Raw genomic sequence first — 21,664 nt, forward strand, 5'->3', positions numbered from 1 at the left:
TACGGGCCACGGTTCAAGGCTAAAAACCATGGCAATAAGGGGAGGTGGCGAAAGGAACAGAGAAGGTAAATTTAGATGAGCAGCTGCCCACTTCCCCACAAAGGTCAGGAGCAGCTGACTCGAGACAGGCTGAGCCAGGTGGTGTTTGCTGAGGAGAGAACACCTATGGCATAAGACAATCAGAAGGTGAGCGGGAGATGCCCTCTGTTCTGTTCTCTTCTCGGCCGCAGCAAAGGGCACAGTCTGCAGGTAGCCAGCTGTCTGACCGAAAAACCAGAAGATCCAGACATAGCCCTTGTCACAAAGCCCTGGGAGCCCCATAGGTGTGCTTCAGAGCAGCTTCACCCTGGCCTGTCAGAGGCAGATGCGCAGGCATTGAGGGAGGTCCTGGGCACCAGCCTAGACGAGCCCAGCCACAGGGCTGGCAGGCCCGCAGATCTCCAACAGACTGGCCCAGGCCTGGGATGACCAGTGGGCAGCAGCCCTCTATCACATCCAGACAACCTGAGCTGTACCACATGCTGGGGTCTGCAAGGCTTGGTGTGCTCTAAATCAGAAATGAAAGCAGCCACAGTGTGCCCCAGGCACGTGTCCAGGTAACCTCTTCTGGATTAAGTCTGAGCCTCAGCTGTCTGAGTCCCATCTATATGCTATCTACAAGAGGCCCACTTCAGACCTAGAGACACATACAGACTGAAAGTGAGGGCATGGAAAAAGATATTCCATGCACTTCGAAATCAAAAGCAAGCTGGAGTAGCATTACTCATATCAGATAAAATAGACTAGAAAATAAAGATGTTATAAGAGACAAGGAAGGACACTACATAATGATCAAGGGATCAATCCAAGAAGAAGATATAACAATTATGAATATATATGCACCCGACATAGGAGCACCTCAATACATAAGGCAACTGCTAACAGCTATAAAAGAGGAAATCGACAGTAACACAATAATGGTCGGGGACTTTAATACCTCACTTACACCAATGGACAGATCATCCAAACAGAAAATTAATAAGGAAACACAAGCTTTAAATGACACAACAGACCAGATAGATTTAATTGATATTTATAGGACATTCCATCCAAAAACAACAGATTACACTTTCTTCTCAAGTGCACACAGAACATTCTCCAGGATAGATCACATCTTGGGTCACAAATCAAGCCTTAGTAAATTTAAGAAAATTGAAATCATATCAAGCATCTTTTCTGACCAAATGCTATGAGATTAGAAATCCATTACAGGGAAAAAAACATAAAAAACACAAACACATGGAGGCTAAACAGTATGTTACTAAATAACCAAGAGATCACTGAAGAAATCAAAGAGGAAATCAAAAAATACCTAGAGACAAATGACAACGAAAAGACTACGATCCAAAACCTATGGGATGCAGCAAAAGCAGTTCTAAGAGGGAAGTTTATAGCTATACAAGCCTACCTCAAGAAACAGGAAACATCTCAAATAAACAATCTAACCTTACACCTAAAGAAACAAGAAGAAAACAGAACCCAAAGTTAGTAGAAGGAAAGAAATCATAAAGATCAGAGCAGAAATAAATGAAATAGAAACAAAGAAAACAATAGCAAAGATCAATAAAACTAAAAGCTGGTTCTTTGAGAAGATAAACAAAATTGATAAACCATTAGCCAGACCCATCAAGAAAAAGAGGGAGAGGACTCAAATCAATAAAATTAGAAATGAAAAAGGAGAAGTTACAACAGACACCACAGAAATACAAAGCATCCTAAGAGACTACAACAAGCAACTCTATGCCAATAAAATGGACAACGTGGAAGAAATGGACAAATTCTTAGAAACGTATAACCTTCCAAGACTGAACAGGGAAGAAATAGAAAATATGAACAGACCAATCACAAGTAGTGAAATTGAAACTGCGATTAAAAATCTTGCAACAGGGCTTCCCTGGTGGCGCAGTGGTTGAGAGTCCGCCTGCTGATGCAGGGGACACAGGTTCATGCCCCGGTCCAGGAAGATCCCACATGCTGCGGAGCGGCTGGGCCCGTGAGCCATGGCCGCTGAGCCTGCACGTCCGGAGCCTGTGCTCCGCAACGGGAGAGGCCACACAGTGAGAGGCCCGCGTACCGCAAAAAAAAAAAAAAAAATCTTGCAACAAACAAGAGTCCAGGACCAGATGCCTTCACAGGCAAATTCTATCAAACATTTAGAGACGAGCTAATACCTATCCTTCTCAAACTCTTCCAAAAAATTGCAGAGGAAGGAACACTCCCAAACCCATTCTATGAGGCCACCATCACCCTGATACCAAAACCAGAAAAAGATACTACAAAAAAAGAAAATTACAGACCAATATCACTCATGAATATAGATGCAAAAATCCTCAACAAAATACTAGCAAACGGAATCCAACAATATTTTGAAAGGATCATACACCATGATCAAGCGGGATTTATCCCAGGGATGCAAGGATTCTTCAATATACTCAAATCAATCAATGTGATACACCATATTAACAAACTGAAGGAGAAAAACCATATGATCATCTCAATAGATGCAGAAAAAGCTTTTGACAAAATTCAACACCCATTTATGATAAAAACTCTCCAGAAAGTGGGCATAGAGGGAACCTACTTCAACATAATAAAGGCCACATACGACAAACCCACAGCAAACATCATTCTCAATGGTGAAAAGCTGAAAGCATTTCCTCTAAGATCAGGAACAAGACAAGGGTGTCCACTCTCACCACTGTTATTCAACATGGTCTTGGAAGTCCTAGCCACAGCAATCAGAGAAGAAAAAGAAATAAAAGGAATCCAAATTGGAAAAGAAGAAGTAAAACTGTCACTGTTTGCAGATGACATGGTACTATACATAGAGAATCCTAAAGATGCCACCAGAAAACTACTACAGCTAATCAATGAATTTGGTGAAGTTGCAGGATACAAAATTAATGCACAGAAATCTCTGGCATTCCTATACACTAATGATGAAAAATCTGAAAGAGAAATTAAGGAAACACTCCCATTTACCACTGCAACAAAAAGAATAAAATACCTAGGAATAAACCTACCTAGGGAGACAAAAGACCTGTATGCAGAAAACTATAAGACACTGATGAAAGAAATTAAAGATGATACAAACAGATGCAGAGATATATACCATGTTCTCGGATTGGAAGAATCAATATTGTGAATATGACTCTACTACCCAAAGCAATCTACAGATTGAATGGAATCCCTATCAAATTACCAATGGCATTTTTTACAGAACTAGAACAAAAAATCTTAAAATCTGTATGGAGACACTAAAGACCCCGAATAGCCAAAGCAGTCTTGAGGGAAAAAAATGGAGCTGGAGGAATCAGACTCCCTGACTTCAGACTATACTACAAAGCTACAGTAATCAAGATAATATGGTACTGGCACAAAACCAGAAATATAGATCAATGGAACAGGATAGAAAGCCCAGAGATAAACCCATGCACCTACAGTCATCTAATCTATGACAAAGGAGGCAAGGATATACAACAGAGGAAAGACAGTCTCTTCAATAAGTGGTGCTGGGAAAACTGGACAGCTACATGTAAAAGAATGAAATTAGAACACTCCCTAACACCATACAGAAAAATAAACTCAAAATGGATTAGAGACCTAAATGTAAGATTGGACACTGTAAAACTCTTAGAGGAAAACAGAGGAAGAACACTCTTTGACATAAATCACAGCAAGATCTTTTTTGATCCACCTCCTAGAGTAATGGAAATAAAAACAAAAATAAACAAATGGGACCTAATGAAACTTAAAAGCTTTTGCAAAGCAAGGGAAACTACAAACAAGACGAAAAGACAACCCTCAGTCAGAATGGGAGAAAATATTTGCAAACGAACCAATGGACAAAGGATTAATCTCCAAAATATATAAACAGCTTATGCAGCTCAATATTAAAAAAACAAACAACCCAATCCAAAAATGGGCAGAAGACCTAAATAGACATTTCTCCAAAGAAGACATACAGATGGTCAAGAAGCACATGAAAAGCCGCTCAACATCACTAATTATTAGAGAAATGCAAATCAAAACTACAATGAGGTATCACCTCACACCGGTTAGAAAGGGCATCATCAGAAAATCTACAAACAACAAATGCTGGAGAGGGTGTGGAGAAAAGGGAACCCCCTTGCACTATTGGTGGGAATGTAAATTGATACAGCCACTATGGAGAACAGTATGGAGGTTCCTTAAAAAATGAAAAATAGAATTACCAGATGACCCAGCAATCCCACTACTGAGCAAATACCCAGAGAAAACCATAATTCAAAAAGACACATGCACCCCACTGTTCACTGCAGCACTGTTTACAATAGCCAGGTCATGGAAGCAACCTAAATGCCCATCGACAGACAAACGGATAAAGAAGATATGGTACATATATACAATGGAATATTACTCAGCCATAAAAAGGAACGAAATTGGGTCATTTGTAGAGACATGGATGGATCTAGAGACTGTCACAGAAAGTGAAGTAAGTGAGAAAGAGAAAAACGAATATCGTATATTAACCCATATATGTGGAACCTAGAAAAATGGTACAGATGAACTGGTTTGCAGGGCAGAAATTGAGACACAGACATAGAGAACAAACGTATGGACACCGAGGGGGGAAAGCGGCGGGGGGTGGGGGTGGGGGTGGTGTGATGAATTGGGAGATTGGGATTGACATGTATACACTGTTGCCTATAAAATGGGTGACTAATAAGAACCTGCTGTATAAAAAAATTAATAAAATTAAATTTAAAAATTAAAAAAGAAAAGACAGCTCTAAGAGTGAGATCTTATCTGTCTTGCTCACTGCTTATCCCTATGCCTATAACAGTCCTTGTAACGTAGCAGGGGCTCAATAAATAACTGTTGAAAGGATAACTGAGATCTGTAAAGATGGCAAAGAATGCTCAGGAAAGCCCATCCCAGCACCATTCTTTTGGAGGCATGAGAAATGTTAAGGAGGGCTCAGAGTAAGTAATAATACAAGAAGCGCCAGTTCCCTACCGCATTACCTGAATTTGTATTATGTTTCTTGATAATCCACAGGTTGTTGTAGTCCTTGTGCAAATAGGTGGTGACCTGGGTAGGGTGGGGGAGGGAGGAGGAGGTGGGAGGGAGAAGACAGTCACTATCAGCACAGCCGGCCACAGGACAATCAATAGCAAGCCAATGTTGCTTAAGCCTTTTTCAGAATCCCCAGCCACCAACCCGAGGGGCTGTGTTTCCCGACAGGGCTCCGAAGTAGCATTTGGTAAATGCTACTTTCTCTCCTTCCTTCTATATTTAGAGGTCTTTTCCCACAAAAGCCTTTTTGATTTGTCTCTGTGCACCCCTCTGCATCCTATCTTTCAACTTCCCACCTCCTAGAGGGAGGAACAATAACACCTTGTGTAACACAGTCTCCAGCACACAACGAGGATTTAGTTCATTTTTAAAAAGTCATCAAGACCATGTCTCAAACTTTCTAAATGAAAAATTCATGGTATTTTTCTAGAATATGGCCAAATGAAACGAAAAAAACTCTATTAATATCTTATCCTAGGGGCTTCCCTGGTGGCGCAGTGGTTGGGAGTCCGCCTGCTGATGCAGGGGACACGGGTTCGTGACCCGGTCTGGGAGGATCCCACATGTCGCTGAGCGGCTGGGCCCGTGAGCCATGGCCGCTGAGCCTGCGCATCTGGAGCCTGTGCTCCGCAACGGGAGAGGCCGCAGCGGTGAGAGGCCCGCGTACCGTAAAAAAAAAAAAAAAAACTTATCCTAGAAGCCTGAAGTTTTAGACATAGTCATTTTGTATACACTGATTTTTAAAAAATTGTATGTGTGTGCATGTGTGTACACGCACGTAATGCTGCAATTAAACTACCAGCAAAAATCCTGGGAACAATATAAATGTCCAATACTAAAGGAAGAGTTACGTGCTAGTTATGTCCACAGGACGGAATATTATGCAGCCGCAGAAAATGTTTCAGGGCATTTTTACCCAGCACAGGAGAAGGTGTATAACATGCTGCTGTTGAAAATGGTTACCATTTATCACTAGGCACTGCTCTAAGCACTGGACAGGTCTTATCGCTAGGTTGTAGGGACTATGGTTACCTCCACCTTACTTACAAGCAAACTGAGGGTAAGTAATTCTCTGAGGTTAAGTAAAGGTCTCACAGCTTGTCAGCTGGAGAGACAGGATTCAAACGGAGGGAGCTAGCTCCAAAGCTCCCAGGATAGAGACTGCATACATACAATTATGCTAATTATGTATACAAGCACATAAATACCCAGAAGCAACGGAAACAAAGGCATCTCTCTTACAACGTGAGTTTTAATAACTCCAATTGGACAAAACATGACTTATTCACTTGCAAAGAGATTTGGAATTAGCGTGTAGGAAAATAATTATGCGTGTATCATGGCTGCTTTGTTTCAGTGGTTTTTGCTTTCTCAGAAACAATTAGGAATAATGGTATTAAGAACATACACGTTAAAAGTTGTGGCAGCCACAGAGAAATTAAGTCCACGCTCCCCATCAAAAGCTGCACACATCAAGCTCATCCAGCTTGATTTTGCTCAAGGATGTTAAGCTTTTGTGGTGCTTGTGTGTGCACCCTGCGCTGTCATTTTGTTTTTTGTTTCCAAAAACCATTATTATTAAAATTCCTATTAGAAAAATCACTTATTGTGAATATAGTCCATGGCCTCTTTTTCCCCTTGAAACATTTATTTTTACAACGGAGTTTTTTATAATATGAGGTCTCCTAGGGACACAGGTATGCTATTACAGCAGAATGTTGTACATCAAACTACGTGGATAAACAATGATCCTTGGATTATGTGTAACTTTGGGTTTTTTTTTTATACTTTTCTACACTTTCCAATCTTACTTTATAAACGTTATGCTTTAAAAACATTTAAAAATCGAGACCTAGAGCTGTTAACAAGACATTAAACTACAGGGCAGAGGAGGGCTACTAGAGGTTATTTAGTGCGGTCCCCTCATTTACAGATGAAGACACAGGCTGCGAAAGGCTCAGTGACTCAGTCAGTGACAAAGCCAGGCGCTCTGTCCCTTGGCCTAATGTGCTCTCTCTAGATGACTGTCACAACTTCATGCCTCTACCCATGGGCTTCAAGTGTGTAACACTAAGACCAGCTTAATAGGGCCTTTCAGAACATGGCTCTTCTCTCCCTTTGCACAGTATAGATGTTCCTCGTCACCACATCTGTAACTTTATCTCCTACATGACACCAGCAGCAAGGTATCACTATGGAAGGGCTAGCAGTACATTAGACTCTTCTGGAGAGCTTAAAACCAAAACAAAAATGCACAATGCATGGGCCCCATCCTAGGTCAATTAAGTCAGAATCTCTGGGGTGGACCTCAGGCATCAGAATTTTTTAAAAGCTCTCCAATGGACCCTAAAGCACAGCCAGGGTTGAGAACCACTGTGCTAGAGAGAAGCGGAAAGTCAAGAACGGGAAACTGATACCAAAACCCAATACTCTGGGTCAACCTTCTAGTAAATAAGGAAATAATAACAATAAAATATTTTGAGAAGCAAAAGTTTTTCACAAAGTAAAGGTTTTGGTCATTTTGCAGGAAGAGAAACTTCACTTCAAGCTTCTCAGAGCAGCAGCCAGCCCTGAAGCCCCGACCTCCGTACTCTCCTCTCCTCGGGTCACTGCATCCGAGGCCTCCGCCCTGCCCACGCCATGGAAGCCACCCTTGTCAGAGTTGCCAGGCCTCCCATGTTGCCCTTCGAAGGCCTCTTCCTCTGTCCTCACCTTCTCCGAGGTCTCTGCAGCACCTGAACTGCTGGCGTCTCCTCCCACTGGAGACCCTCTGCTCGGCACTCTCCTCCCGTTCTCCTCCAACCTTCCCGTCCACCCCTTCCTTCTCAGCCACTTCTACCAGCACCACTCTGAGCGCCTTTAATGCTGCCTTACGTGCTCTTGCTCTCCAGGGCTCCTCTGCTGGCCCTCCTCCCTCTGCACACTGCTTCAGGGCAATGTCACCCATCCCCCACTGTGTCACTGACACCTGTATGCTACACACTCATGTCTCTTTCCTGAGACAAGTCCCAGAGCTAAAATACACAAAGGAAACTCATCTCCAAAGCCATGCTTCCTCCTCCATTTCTGATTATGGTGAAACAGCATTATCACACAAACACCTTGACCTCCAGACTACAGACCTGGACATGGCTCATCCCTGACATCTATCAGTTACCAGGCCCTGACATTCAACCTGTGAAGAGTTTCCTAAATCACTTCCCACCTCTCTCCCTGTGGCCTCTGCCTCCGTTCACCATCCTTTGTCATGATTATTGCCTCTAGTCTCCTCCTCCTTCCAATCCACCACACTCCTGCTAGAGCTGTCCTTCTAAACTAGAAATCTAAGCACATCTTATCCCTTAATAAGTTTCAATGCCTCCCCAGCGTCTACAGAACAAAATTAAATCTACTGTAACACATAAGGCCTCTCCATAATCTGGCCCCACGGACCTCTCCAACCCCATCCTTCTCCCTCTCAGGCATCATCCACCACAGCCATATCCACCACTCCTCAACGTGGACGCGGACAGTGTCGCTCACTCGTTCAGATCATACTCACGGCTAATCCTCCAGCATGCACGTCATACGGATTATCTCACTTAATCCTCACAACAACCTTATGATGGAGAGAAGTACTATTTATTTTCCCCAATTTAAAGATGAGGCCACTGAAGCACAGAGAGGTTAAGGAATTTGTTCAAAGTCACACTCTAGTGGAACCAGGATTCGAACCCAGATAAACTAGTCTGGTTCCCAGGCCTGTGTTTATAACCATTACGCTCTACCCATCATCCACTTCGTGCTGGGCACTGAGCCTTGCAGGAGCCAGCAATCAAACAGCAAAGAGACAGGAGGAAGGAAGCACTCACAATTCAATGCGAAGAGGGTTACCACACAAGCTTGTAAAGGTGCCGGGAAAGCCGCCCACACCAGACGCACCTAACCCAGGAGCAGGCAGAGGGAGGTCATGGTGGTCAGAGGGGAACTCCCCAGCTGAAGCCTAGGGAAGCTGGAGTTAGGCAGAGGAAAAGGATGTTTCAAGCCGGGGAAACAGTGCGGGTAAAGGAGGGGAAGCCAGAAAGAGAACGGAGGGTTCAGTCATGGCAAACAGCTTAGTGCTGCCGCAACTCAAGCGCACAAAGGGCTCACTGACCTGCTGCTGGCGGGCGCCGATGCCCTCGGGGTAGAGGTGCCCGTGCGAGTGGAGGTAGCCGACGGCCATCCGCGCGCTCTTCACGGTGATCACAGAGCCATAGGCCAGGTCTGCGGGCAGACGGCGACGGTGTGAGCTGGCGCAGCGCTAGACCTGCCCCTGACTGCAGGGGCCGCTGAAGCCACAGGCCTCCCCAGCCCCTAACAGACTCCACTGGGTCCCGGACTGCCGAAAGCAAGATGCGCGGCTGCCTTCTCACCCCAGTGGAGTCAACTCAAGAGGGTCTCACCAAATAGTCTCGCCTGTCCCCTCCCCTCCTTCCTAAGGACTTCAGAAGAAGCTGGGTATTAACAATGCTATTATCAAAGCAAAAGACTAGGAACAACTTGTCCTTCATTCAAGGTCTATCATATACATTCCATGGAATAAAGAAGGAAGAAGCACCTTATATCTTCATCTGGAATGTTCTCCAAGATACAGTGTTACTATAGACTGTTAAGAGAGACTTTTCACTATATATCCTTTTGTGCCTTTTGAATCTAGTACCACATGTAGTAACCGTTCAATGGTGTTTTGGGTTTTTACTCTGAATTTAAAAAAACAAAAACAAAAACCCAGAGTAAACAGCTTACCCAAGAGCATCCATCCCCTCCCCACACAGGCCCCGGCTTACGGAGGAGCCTCTTTGCCTTCTTACTGTCCCTCTTCTCCACGCCCTGCAATCTGGCTGCCCGCCATTCCCCACTCCACCGAAACAGGTCTCACTGCACCAGTGCTGGCCGCTCCTGTCTCCCTTTGTTCATTCATTTGGTCGCTAGACCGTATCGATTACACGGTGGATCCAAAGGTGGAGGAGACCTGGCTGCAGACCTAGTGGAGCCCAGTCTTGGGGATGATGGCGTCACACACTGAGCAGCACAGGATGATCAGCAAACGCTCCAGCAAAGGTGCGACAAGGTGTGACATGGTGGGAGCCCAGAGCAGGGTAGAACAAATTCTTGCCCAAAGAGTAAAAAGAGGATGGCTTGATGGAAGAGAATATAGCTGAGCTAGGCCTTTTAAATAACGAGTAGAAATCTGCTAACGCCACCACTCCATCCTTCTAAGTCCTCGTGCTGGTCAACACACGCAGCCCCGCACGCTGCTGACCGCAGCTGCTTCTCGATTATGCTCTGTCCCCCATCTCAACCCCACACTCCCTCACGGACTGCTCCTGAGCAGCCCCTTCCTCCTGCATGCCCAGTGGCCTGACCGCACCCTGTCGTCTTCCTCTTTCTACAGCTTCCTCACAGACCACAGCCACTGCAAAGCATCGACCATCCCTTACTTGGCTAGTCCTTTGAAAGCCTCAGCCCCAAGCCCACTGGCCCCAATGCATGGATTTCCTCAAGCAACTCAAGGCTGACTTCTCCAGTGTGGAATCCAGTGTCTGCCTTTCCGAACCAATTTTTGCCTGCTTTCCTATTTTTCATTCTTTCCACACTCTGGGTGGGCCCACTGTGTTCTAGGCCCTGGAGAGACTAAAAGACATTGTCCTTGCCTCCAGGAAATAATGACTTGGGCCCAACCTATCTTGTCAACCTTATCTTCCAGTATTTTTCTGCATATAACCTATGCCTTAAATTCTGCCCTGCTCTTGGCTTTGATCATGCTCTCCCTTCTGCCTGATACGCCCTCTCCCCCATCTCCCTCTGCTGAAACCTACCCATTTTTCCAGGGCCTGACTCCAAGGCAACTCACTCACTCTGATCACCCCCCAACCCCCTAACAGAAGTGATCTCTTACACCTTTGATCCCCACAGCTCTGCGTTCCCTCTTTCTATACTTAACACATACGGTCACATCATGTAGAGGTCCTCTACTGCAGACTCTACTCCAGACTCTACTCTGGAGGGCATCCGCTTACAGCCTCCGACGTGGCTAACACTTGCTCAGTTACCCGGTGTGAATAGTGAATGGATGCGAGTAGCAGGATACTCTGGTGGGAACTGACCTCTAGCCCTGAAGGGCCTTGTTCCTTCACCAGATTCTCTCTGTTGGTCTTCCCACAGCCACGACGGACAAGTTATTCTTTAGGGTCAAAGAGCTCGTTGCTCAGGACGTCTTCCTCTGCACTTCCTGTGCTCCTATTCACTCTCTTGAGTGCTCGGACCAGATTTAACTGGATCTTTCTCCCACTGTGCCCATCTAAAATAACTCAGGCTGTCATATCATCTTTTCCAATACAACTCCCAGGAATCCCTTCTGTCCTACCTTTGTAAAGGACAAGAGACACTCACGTTCAGGGATGGAAGCATTGTGAAGGTTGTTTCCTGAAAGCCGGGCCTGGAAGGCAGAACTGAAGAAGCCATCGCCAGGACCACTGTGGGGAAAGGCAGAGAGAAGACAGCCAAATTAATGGAGTGAAACTGTGATTTCCCAGGAGCCCTAGGAAGAGCTCTGCACAGCTGGTTTAAAAGAAGTACAAGGGAGTGGCAGTGTGGTATTGTGGACAGACATGGGGGATAGAGTCAGAGAAACTGGGGTCCAAATTATAACTCGGCCACTTACTAGCTAGGTGAACTTTGGAAGATACCTGGCCTTGTTTAGTCTCAATTCTTCATTTATAAATCAGGGATTTAAAAAAAAAATCAAAAGAATTATTATGGGACTTCCCTGGTGGTCCAGTGGTTAAGACTCTGTGCTTACAACGCAAGGGACACGGGTTAGATCCCTGGTCACGGAACTGAGATCCCACATGCCTTGTGGCACGGCCAAAAATTTTTTTTAAAAAAGAATTATTATGACTAAATGAGATAACGTATATAAAATGCCGAACACAGTTCCTGACACATAGTCACTACCTGTTAAATGGGAGCTGCTGCTGGTGTTATTGTTATTATTATCCTCACTCCAACTGCACATGCTTATGGTGGCCCATCCCTGTTAAGCACAAGGAACTGTGTTTAGGGATAAGGGGCAGTTTGGCTATTAGAATATTCTCTTCTTCCTTCAGGCCAGGGTACCCAAAAGAGAGAACGTAAGAGGAAACCAACAGAAAAAAAACCCTGGGTCCCCTCCGAGCATCCCAACCAGACCCAGGAAATCACACGGCCCCTCCATAGGCTTAGAGGCAAGAGGAAGACCAGAAGTGAGACACTGGAAAGGCTCTGGCTGTACCTTTTATTCAGCACCATGAAGTGAACAGCGTACGTGGCCGTGTAGAGAGCCAGCGGCAGCACTATGAGGCACAGGATGCGAGCGGTCAGATGTTTTCCCACAGTCACCTGCAAACCAAGCCAGTGCAGGGTGCTGGGCATATGAGGCATTATTTGCCTTATGCCTGACATGTGTGTTATCTGTAAGTTTTTATGTGTAAGTCATAATCAGAAACAATTGAAAAACTAATGGCTATCAAGAAAGAAAGACATGGGGAAACCCTAAGCCTTCCCATAACACCCCCCACCAACCAAGCACTGCAGGGGGCTGAACCTGGGCCAGCCCTCCGCTGCCTGTCCAGACCCTCACCGAGGACCCCGGGCTGTCCCCGCATTACTGCCAAGGTGTGGCCTGCATCTTCAGCATCGTCACTCATCACTCCCTCTCCATCCTAGTCACACTGACGCCCTGCACTTTCCCCATGCTTCTTGCACTGTACCAGCCCCACCCATCACATTGATAACTGCTCCTTATCTTAACTTTAGGCCTCAGCTTCCTCCTAGAAGCCTTCCTGGATTGCCCGAGACTGGGTTTATGCTTTCCTCTGTGCTTTCACAGCCTTTGTTGGCTGGACCATGACTTATTTTTTCTTTTCTTTCTTTCTTTCTTATTTCTCTCTCTCCATTGTCTCTAGAGGGCAGGAATCTTGTTTTAATCATCTGCGTATTCTGTGTCTCACACTTAGCGGATGGTCTGTCTATATGTTCTGAATGAATAAATGAACTTGTTGGGACTTTGGTTCAGAGGTGCATTACAGCAAAGTATCAATAGTTCAGGCCTGGAGTCAGCCTTGCCTGTTTGAATCCTAGATCTACCTCTTACTACTTGTATGACTTTGGGAACATTATTACCTCTCTAGGTCTCAATTTCCTCATTTGGCAAGAGGGTAATAACTACCTGCCTCACGGGTTTGTTATGAGGAGGAAATGAGATGATGAAAGTAAAGCATTTTGCATACTGCCTGACACAGAGTCAGCTCTTAATAAATAATATTGTAATAAACCATAAGGCCCTTACCAGCCTCCAGATGCAGAGACTCTGGGTCAGGAAAAGAAAATTTTAAGTTCAGGAAGTCAGTCTACCAATTTTACCTCAAGTCCCAGGCAGTCAGTGTCTGTCACACATTTGGCAGGAGCCCAGATGGACAGAATCCCCTGGCTGGGTTGTTTGCAAAGCATTTAAAAACCAATGCAGGAACAAATGCCAAAAGAGAATCCCAAGGATATCAGTCCATCCTCTCTCTTTATACCTCTCCAGCCTGTCAGCCATGGCCCACTCCCTGCTGCCCTGCTCCCTACAGAGGGCAGCCGGATGCAGCCCACCTCGGGCCCAGAACACAGCTGTTCTGCCACCTGCAGCAGAAGCAGAGAAAGACCACTGGCTCTGCTAAGCGAGGAGCCCGGGAGCAAAGACATTTCTACAAGCACTTGGGTTCTCACCATTGAAAGACTGAGGTCTCCAAACAGGTGCCAAAGGTCTGAAACGGTGTTCCACCCCACTTGCAGGATGATAAAGAGGCCAACAAACTTGACCCCCAGAGCACCAGCTAGATTAACGCCAGTCAGGCTGAGCCAGAGCCACCAGGGGGCAGAGAAGGGCCTGAAAATCAACAAGGCACAGAGTTCAGTTTGGCAGCTGGAACCAAACTCAAAAGCAAGAGCAGCAATGGGGAAGGCAGAGGTCCTCTGACTCTGGGAGGCTGCACTGTGGCCTCTCTCTTGAGGGCTCCCAACCTCAGGCACCATGCATGGCTCCGAGGAGGAGGTGGTCTGTGAAACCCCTGAAACTGCAGGAAGCACAGTGTGAGAGTCAGTAGGTGATTCTTCTGGGGAGACGCACCATCGCTTTCCTCGCTACAGGGCTTCAAGTAAGCAAGGGGCTTATTCTTCAGTGGTGGCCAATCAAGTGGAAGGAAAAGGAAAATCCAGAGAAGCCTGATGGATTCAGTCAGCCCTGTCTTTTGTGCCACCTCTGGACCCTGTAAAGGCCAGCAGTTACTGAGTGCCTACTATGTGTCAGGCACTGTGGCAAGCACTTCACACGTATTAACTCTTTAGCCTTCCCTACAACCCCCTGGAAGCAGATCCTGTCATCAGCCTCTTCTTCTACACGAGGACTCGAGGACTCGAGGTCCAGAGAGGTTAGGTAATACAGCCAGCCAGCGGGGGAGCACAGCGCTAAGCCCAGCAGTCGGTTCCCAAGCTTGCTGCACTTAGATCGCCTGGTGCTCTGAGCTGCAGTCTCCTCATCCCCTGGCTGACCCCCTGCCACAGCAAATGCTCCTGAACAGCCAAGACCTATGTGTTCCTGTACCTCTAGCTCCTGGCACAGTACCTGGCACATAGCATGTATTCAAGAAATGGCAGGTGGGGCTTCCCTGGTGGTGCAGTGGTCGGGAGTCCGCCTGCCGATGCAGGGGACATGGGTTCGTGCCCCGGTCCGGGAAGATCCCACATGCCGCGTAGCGGCTGGGCCCGTGAGCCATGGCCGCTGAGCCTGCGCGTCCGGAGCCTGTGCTCCACAACGGGAGAGGCCACAACAGTGAGAGGCCGGTGTACCGCAAAAAAAAAACAAAAAAAACAACAAAAAAAGAAATGGCAGGTGGAAGGGGATGTGGTGCAAGTAGAAGATAACCCAAATCCGGAGAGAGCTGGTGGTCACTGCTTGGTTGTGGCGAAACCAAGGTGACTTCTGAAAAAGCCTTAGCAGAGCCAGCTCTTTTGGTCTGAATAAAATGAATGACCTACTCTACTCTCTCAGAGGCAGAAGGATGATCTGGAAGGGACTATTCTGGAAGCAGGCCAGGCCCTCCAGAACAGCTTTAGAATTGACTGGGGCCTGCAGGGATCCTCTTGACTGACGTAGACCCTTCAAGCCAAACTTTATATACCTTATTCCCATCACCAAGTCAGGACTGGCTGCAACCACTGAGGGCAGGGAGACAAACAGTTCCCAGACAATACGTATTCTGGTGCCCCCCACCCTAGGCATCACACCCACCCTGTCCCTGGCCATTATATAAATTCCAGAGCTGCCACAGCTTCTGACACCCCCTCCCAAAGATGGTGTTTCTGACCTGTTGGCACAGGAGTTGTACTTGACCATGCTCAGCATGGCAGCCATGATGAAGAACATCAAGATGGGGTCAAGGAGGATGTACTGGGACAGAGTGAGGCATCCTGTGTCTGAAAAACATGAGCTCAGTGGTCAAAAAGTGGAATCAGAGATGGGCCCCCCTGAGAACCAAACACCCCAGTGGTAAGAAACAGTCCCCCTTGTGCTTAGTTGCATTTGTACAGTCAAGATTAGACGGGCAACTGAGTCATCTGGAAGGTGGAAGGCCACAGCTTTGGGGTACACCAAAGCCCAATGATATGAAAGAATATCTCACACTGCTTCCAGGCCCTTGCCCCACAAAGGGATCATGTCATGCATTCAGATACAGAGATCCTGAGATGAGGGCTCCTGCTAATTTCCACCATCAAAAAGGGAGTTCTGCTACCATGCTTATGCAGCCACAAACTACATACACCCGGGAAAGAATCTTACCATTTCATATGAAGTCTCCGTTGGGAGTTGATTCTCCATGCAGGTGCTGAAGTGATTTTTCTTTTAAACAAAATTTCATTACATCATGGCCTGGCCTAAGTCCTCCAATGTCTTCCCATCTCATTCAGACTAACAAGCTCCTTCAGACAGCCTCAAGACGGCCACCAAAGCCTTCATGGTCTCCCCACCTATCCAGTCTCCTCTCCCAACACCCTCTGCCTCACTCACTCTACTCTGGCCTCACTGGTCTTCTCGCTGTTCCCTGAATCCACCAAGTGCCGCCTTGTACCAGGACCACTGCACATGCTATTTCCTCTGCCCAAACACTCTTCCCTCAGATCTCTGCATGGCTTAATCTTTGGCTTCACTCAGGTCTCTGCTCAAGGCCACCTCCTCAGGGGGCTCTTCACAGACCACCCTGCCTAAAACAGAATCACTCCCCATTACTCTATCCCTTACCCTACCTATTTTCTACATTGTACTTATTGCTTAAGGTGTTACATTACAGACTTAATTTACTTGCTTATTTATCATCTGCCCCACTAATGAGCAAGCTCCATGACAGCAGTGTCTCATCAGCGTATCCTCTGAGGCCAAGAAAGTGGCTTAGCACAGAGTAGATGCTTGAAAATAGTTGTGGAATGAAAAATGAATAAACGAATAACTGAAGAGGGAAGTTAAAGACCCAAGGGAAAAGCCACCAGTCCTCTAGAAAGAGACCCTGTAGTCTTGCAACATTATCTGTCAGAGCAAAGCCAGAGGGACTTCCCTGGTGGTGCAGTGGTTAAGAATCCACCTGACAATGCAGGGGACACAGGTTTGATCCCCGGTCCGGGAAGATCCCACATGCCGCAGAGCAGCTAAGCCTGTGCACCACAACTACTGAAGCCCGCGCACCCTAGAGCCTGCGAGCCATAACTACTGAGCCCACACACCGCAACTACTGAAGCCCACATACTCTAAGGCCTGTGTGCCGCAACTACTGAAGCCTGAGCGCCTAGAGCCCATACTCCGCAACAACAGAAGCCACCGCAATGAGAAGCGCGCACACCACAACGAAGAGTAGTCCCTGCTCACTGCAACTAGAGAAAGCCCGCGCGCAGCAACGAAGACCCAACGAAGACAAAGAAAAAAGAACAAAGCCAGAATCGCCCCTAAATTAACCACCTAAACTGGTCTGGACTTCTTCAAATGTTAAGCTCTATGAGGTCAGGAATTCACTTTCATATGAGCAAGGCTAAAAACAGGATCAGTTTCTCTGGATCAACTCTCAATTAGCCATGTGAGAATTATCCACAGAAATAAAGTTCCCATTTTATCCTCTGCCACCCAGCTACTTCTGTGGCATCTACCTTTGCATTCAGTTGAAATTAGTTTAAGGAATGCAAACTAATCTTGACAGTAACCTAAGAGAAGCAGAATTAGAACTGTAAGCCTCCTTCAAACACACACACACGCACACGCACACACAAGCACACATAAACTTGTTATCCATTCCAAACTCAAATGTGGATAACTTGCAGATAATCTATTCCTTGGGATTACCATACCAACTCACCACTCCAATAAAATATAAAGGCTTGCTACATATAAGTATTTATATATGTAAGTATTACTGGTGAATAAAAGGAGACTTGTAGTACATTTACCCAATCCTCAAGTTACTTAAGAACTGGGCCCGTAGACAGAATCTTTAAGTATATTGATTTCCAGCTACATTCATAGCGTGGCAGTCAATATCCCAAGACACGTGGTCTAGGACAACTTACCAAAGGTGAGGAGGGCAGCCGTGAGCAGCGCTGCCGGGAGGGACTGGGACAGCTCCAGTACAGTGAGGTAGGCAAAGGGGATCAGCAAAGCGCCGAGGAACGCACAGAACTATGGAAGGACGGGAGAAGCAGTCAAGTAACTAACTAAGCAAAGCATCAGGGACCTACTTGGCTTGGTACAAACTAATCTTTTAAGATGGAGGGCCCTGATGATGGCATGACTTGGTGACCTAAAATCACCTGCAATATGTTTAAATATGAAAGGGGTGGTGTAACAGTGAAGCATCAAATCAAGCAACATTTACGTTCCCACTAAGCACCAACTTGTGCACTGACAAGAAATCAGCAAAGTTCAGCCAGGGAGGTGTGGGCAAGACGGCCCACGATTTCAAGTGGGAGACTCCGGGAATGGACCGTCCCATCACTGCTAGCTGTGACCTTGACAAAGTCACGTCTCTGTATCTCAGCCTCTCCTTCTGTGTAATGTGAAACTTAAGAGTTCCTACCTCATAGGGTTTACTTTTTAGATTAAATGAGCTAAAGTTTATTACCACACAGAAAGTTCTTGATAAACACTAGCTTCTGTTATGAAACTGGGTGCAAGTTGAGAAATACCTCTCTGAAGGTGTTTTAATATTTTAGAGAACTCTAATGTTATTTCTGTTATTTCTCCCTTGGTCCTTTTATTCAATCACACCAGGAATCACTCTTTAATCTATAGGTTGTATTTTGATTTTAGAAAAAAGACTGCTTGACACTTCAGCATCTGGAGGGTTGTTTTTCAGTTTTGTTTTGTTTTTAACCACCAGTGTTCTCTCCATCCCCCTACCCTGTCCATCAAAAGTAATCAGACAAACCCAGGGGAATGGAAATTCTCACATTTGGGTTGTCACTTTTTGTTAGCAGAAAGCAATGTGCTCTAGTGTGAAAGGGAACAGGGCTGATATATTTGGCCTTCTCATTTCCATAGCAAGTTCACAGTGAGTCAGGCCTATATCCAATTATGCATGCTATGTGGTATTCAGACATCATTAGGAAGACACAGAATCACTTAAGAATATGAACTTGAGGGTAGTGGATACTTCTTGTTTAATATGGAATGGTATGACCACACAAACAAGCCAGTGATTAGCCCAAGTAATCCCATGGCATTTATCTAAACTGCTCTGATAAAGCAGTTTCCTTGAGGAAAGGGGCGTGTAAATGCTACCTGCTCTGAGAGCTCCACACTGGAGGACAGTCTCCACAGGTCTTACTAGCTCCAGATACAAGGTTCCCAGACAGCTGGGTATTCAGGCCCTGCCGTGCCCCATCAAGGCTGGTGTTGGGACTCAGAGCACAGAGGGACCAGGCAAACACACACTTCCCTTAAAAGACTGGAAAACCCCTTGTGTGCCCGACACCTTCGTGGGGAAAGAAAGAAGAACCTGGTGACATGGGTGTGGGGATGCTGAAATGTTAATAAAGGCCCTCAGAGGTAGGCAACACCCTAGCAGTTGTGGCTGCAGGGGAAGGACGCGTAGCCTACCAATGTGCTGAGGCCAATGTTGGGATTGCAGGAGATTCCTGGCTGCCTGAGTCCCGGGCTGCCCTCTGATCTGAAATCTGATGCCTCACATTGGCAGGAGAACAGGTGACGGGGTGCGCTTGCTCCTGTCTGTGTCATCGCTGTATCATCTGTGGCCTCCCTCTCCCTTCCCGCCCACCCCAGCTCTGAATCTCTACTACAGGGTACAGGTCCAATCATGCTCCCCCACCAAAGTCCCCTTATCTACACCTGCCACCACTCCAGGGCTTCCAGCTGTCACATTTCTGACTGAGTGTGGCCCCAGGGTTGAGTCGGGCAATAGCAAGTCAGGAAGCCTTACTCCTCTCATTCCCAGGTAGCTGTGATGCTCATATTCGTCCCCAGGCTTCTGGAACAAAAAGGTGCCGTCATATCCAGTCAGGTGGCCAGCAAGGCCTATCAGCATCTGAGGAGAGAAGGAGAGGCCTCAGAGAGAAGATGCCTCCGCCCCCTGAACTTCCCTCCAGCTGCGCCCAGACCTTGGCTTCCCTTGACAACTGTCCATAGAAGGAGCTCCCACTGTGACATTTTCTCCGGCAGCTGTTGCAGAGCAAAGAATCTTTTGTCTACAGAGCTCATTGCCTGAAACAAATCCTCTCTTGTGTTAAGGCCAAGTTCTTGGGAACAGTGCAGACTGAGTATTTAGGAAGAAAAAAATCCAACAATTCGAAGGGCAGGGCCAGTGAGGGGCTCTCTCATTCAGCCTTCTTTCATTTGTTATGAAGTAAAACACGACAGCTCATGGGGGAGGCCATGGGCAGGGGCTGATTCCTGGGAGACTGGGCCACTGAAAAGAAAATGAGGTTCCAAGTCAGAATGAGAAGGGAGGAAAGTGGCCAAGTTGCTACACACCAGGAATAGAGAGAAGGGAAGAAAATGGGAAAGCAGAATGCAAACACAGATGCATTTCCCCAGAGGGGAAGAGAGAAGTCCCAGTGGAAACAATGCCAAAAGGCCTGGGACTGGTTTCTCCTACCGCCAGTATTCCAAAGGGAGGCCACCCGGCACATCCCAAAACAGAACAAATCAACTGTAAACTTAGACTGTGAGCTGTAAGTCCTTCAAAACGTTCGAGAGGGTCAGCCTCTTCATTTCTGTCTTTCCTTGACCGTCAACAGTGTAAAATTTTCTTTTCCACACACGTAATCAGAAGCAGCTAAAACATAAAAACTGTCAGCAGATATGAAGCATCTGTAACAGCCCCAGGCTGCCTCGGCCTGACCCCTGTGCTCGGGTTCGGCCGTGTGGAGGGGCAGAATACACTGGCTGTGTGGAGGGAAAGCCCTTCCCAGCGACGCTGCTTGTGCGGGCTTGGATTTGGACCACTAACCAGCTCACTTTTTCCTCTAAGTAGTTCTAAACACAGTCACTCTCTGTAGTTCTGTGTCAAGGTACAGAAGCCAAAGTTCAGCAGTAAATTATTATGAAGCCTTATTTAAAAAAAAAAAAAAAGGAATCCCAGGGTCCAGAAGTTAATTTAATATTAATTAATTTAATGTAAAGTAATATAAGGTATTGAGAAGACAGAGCCATCCGAATACCCAGGTGAACTTAAACTGACAAATGACAATCAAATGAATGTCCCTTCCCCCCGGGATCTCAGAGGACAGACCCGCCTGGTGCTGGCATAAATCCCCAGACTTCCTGGCTGGTCTGGTAGAGCGAAGAAATGCACAGACGGTTTGGATCAGAGCCCCCCATACCAGCTCTCTGATCATAATAATCTCTTACCTACAGGTGATAAAACCTTCCTTGCAGATGGTTGTGAGGCTTAGAGGTAATGTTGTAGGCAAAACACTTAGCACTCTGACAAGCGTTTAACAAGCACTCAAAATTCAGCTCCCTCTCAGTTTCCATAAGGTTAAAAGTAGCCCTGAGCTAATTTCCTAACTAAAGAACTCATTCAAATCAATAAGAATAAGGGCAACTTACTAGAAAAATGTTTTCATAGAAAACAAAACACAGATGGCTAAAAAACATATGGAAAAATGTTCAACGTAATTCAGAAAGACACGCAAATGAAAACAGTGATATACCAGTTTTTACTCGCAAAATTTTGGAAGTATGATCATACCCGTGCTGGCAACGATGTGAGGAGAGCAAGCACCCTCATACGCTGTTGGTGGGAGTATGTAGTATCTCAGCATTTTTGCAGGAAAACTTAACAATGTCCAACACAAATCTAAATATGCATATTATTTGACTCTTTAGTTCAGCCACTGAGGCTCTTTTGGCTACACCTGCAAAACTATGAAAAGATAAATGTACAAGGATGTTCATTGCACTACCTTTTGTAATGGCTAAAAACTGGAAATAACATAAATGCCCACCAGTTGAAGAGAGGCAAAA

General features: G+C 46.2%; 1 protein-coding gene across 2 annotated transcripts in view; it reads right to left on the reverse strand.

Annotated features, from left to right (window-relative positions):
- The window catches only part of POMT2 (protein O-mannosyltransferase 2), a 50,990-nt gene that overhangs the window by 18,531 nt on the left and 10,795 nt on the right, over positions 1-21,664 (reverse strand). The window contains exons 3-10 of one of the 2 annotated variants that reach the window (XM_060295106.2): positions 19,617-19,664; positions 17,749-17,857; positions 15,507-15,615; positions 13,870-14,029; positions 12,392-12,498; positions 11,512-11,594; positions 9,233-9,342; positions 5,046-5,112 (exon numbers count right to left, since the gene is read on the reverse strand). In XM_060295106.2, coding sequence (XP_060151089.1) covers positions 5,046-5,112; positions 9,233-9,342; positions 11,512-11,594; positions 12,392-12,498; positions 13,870-14,029; positions 15,507-15,615; positions 17,749-17,857; positions 19,617-19,664 — 793 coding nt within the window. Of the gene's footprint in view, positions 1-5,045; positions 5,113-9,232; positions 9,343-11,511; positions 11,595-12,391; positions 12,499-13,869; positions 14,030-15,506; positions 15,616-17,748; positions 17,858-19,616; positions 19,722-21,664 lie in introns of both variants that reach the window. The other variant, XM_030831875.2, reaches the window with a different exon arrangement.

Source organism: Globicephala melas, chromosome 2 (assembly GCF_963455315.2).
Source record: "Globicephala melas chromosome 2, mGloMel1.2, whole genome shotgun sequence".
Lineage (NCBI taxonomy): Eukaryota > Metazoa > Chordata > Mammalia > Artiodactyla > Delphinidae > Globicephala > Globicephala melas.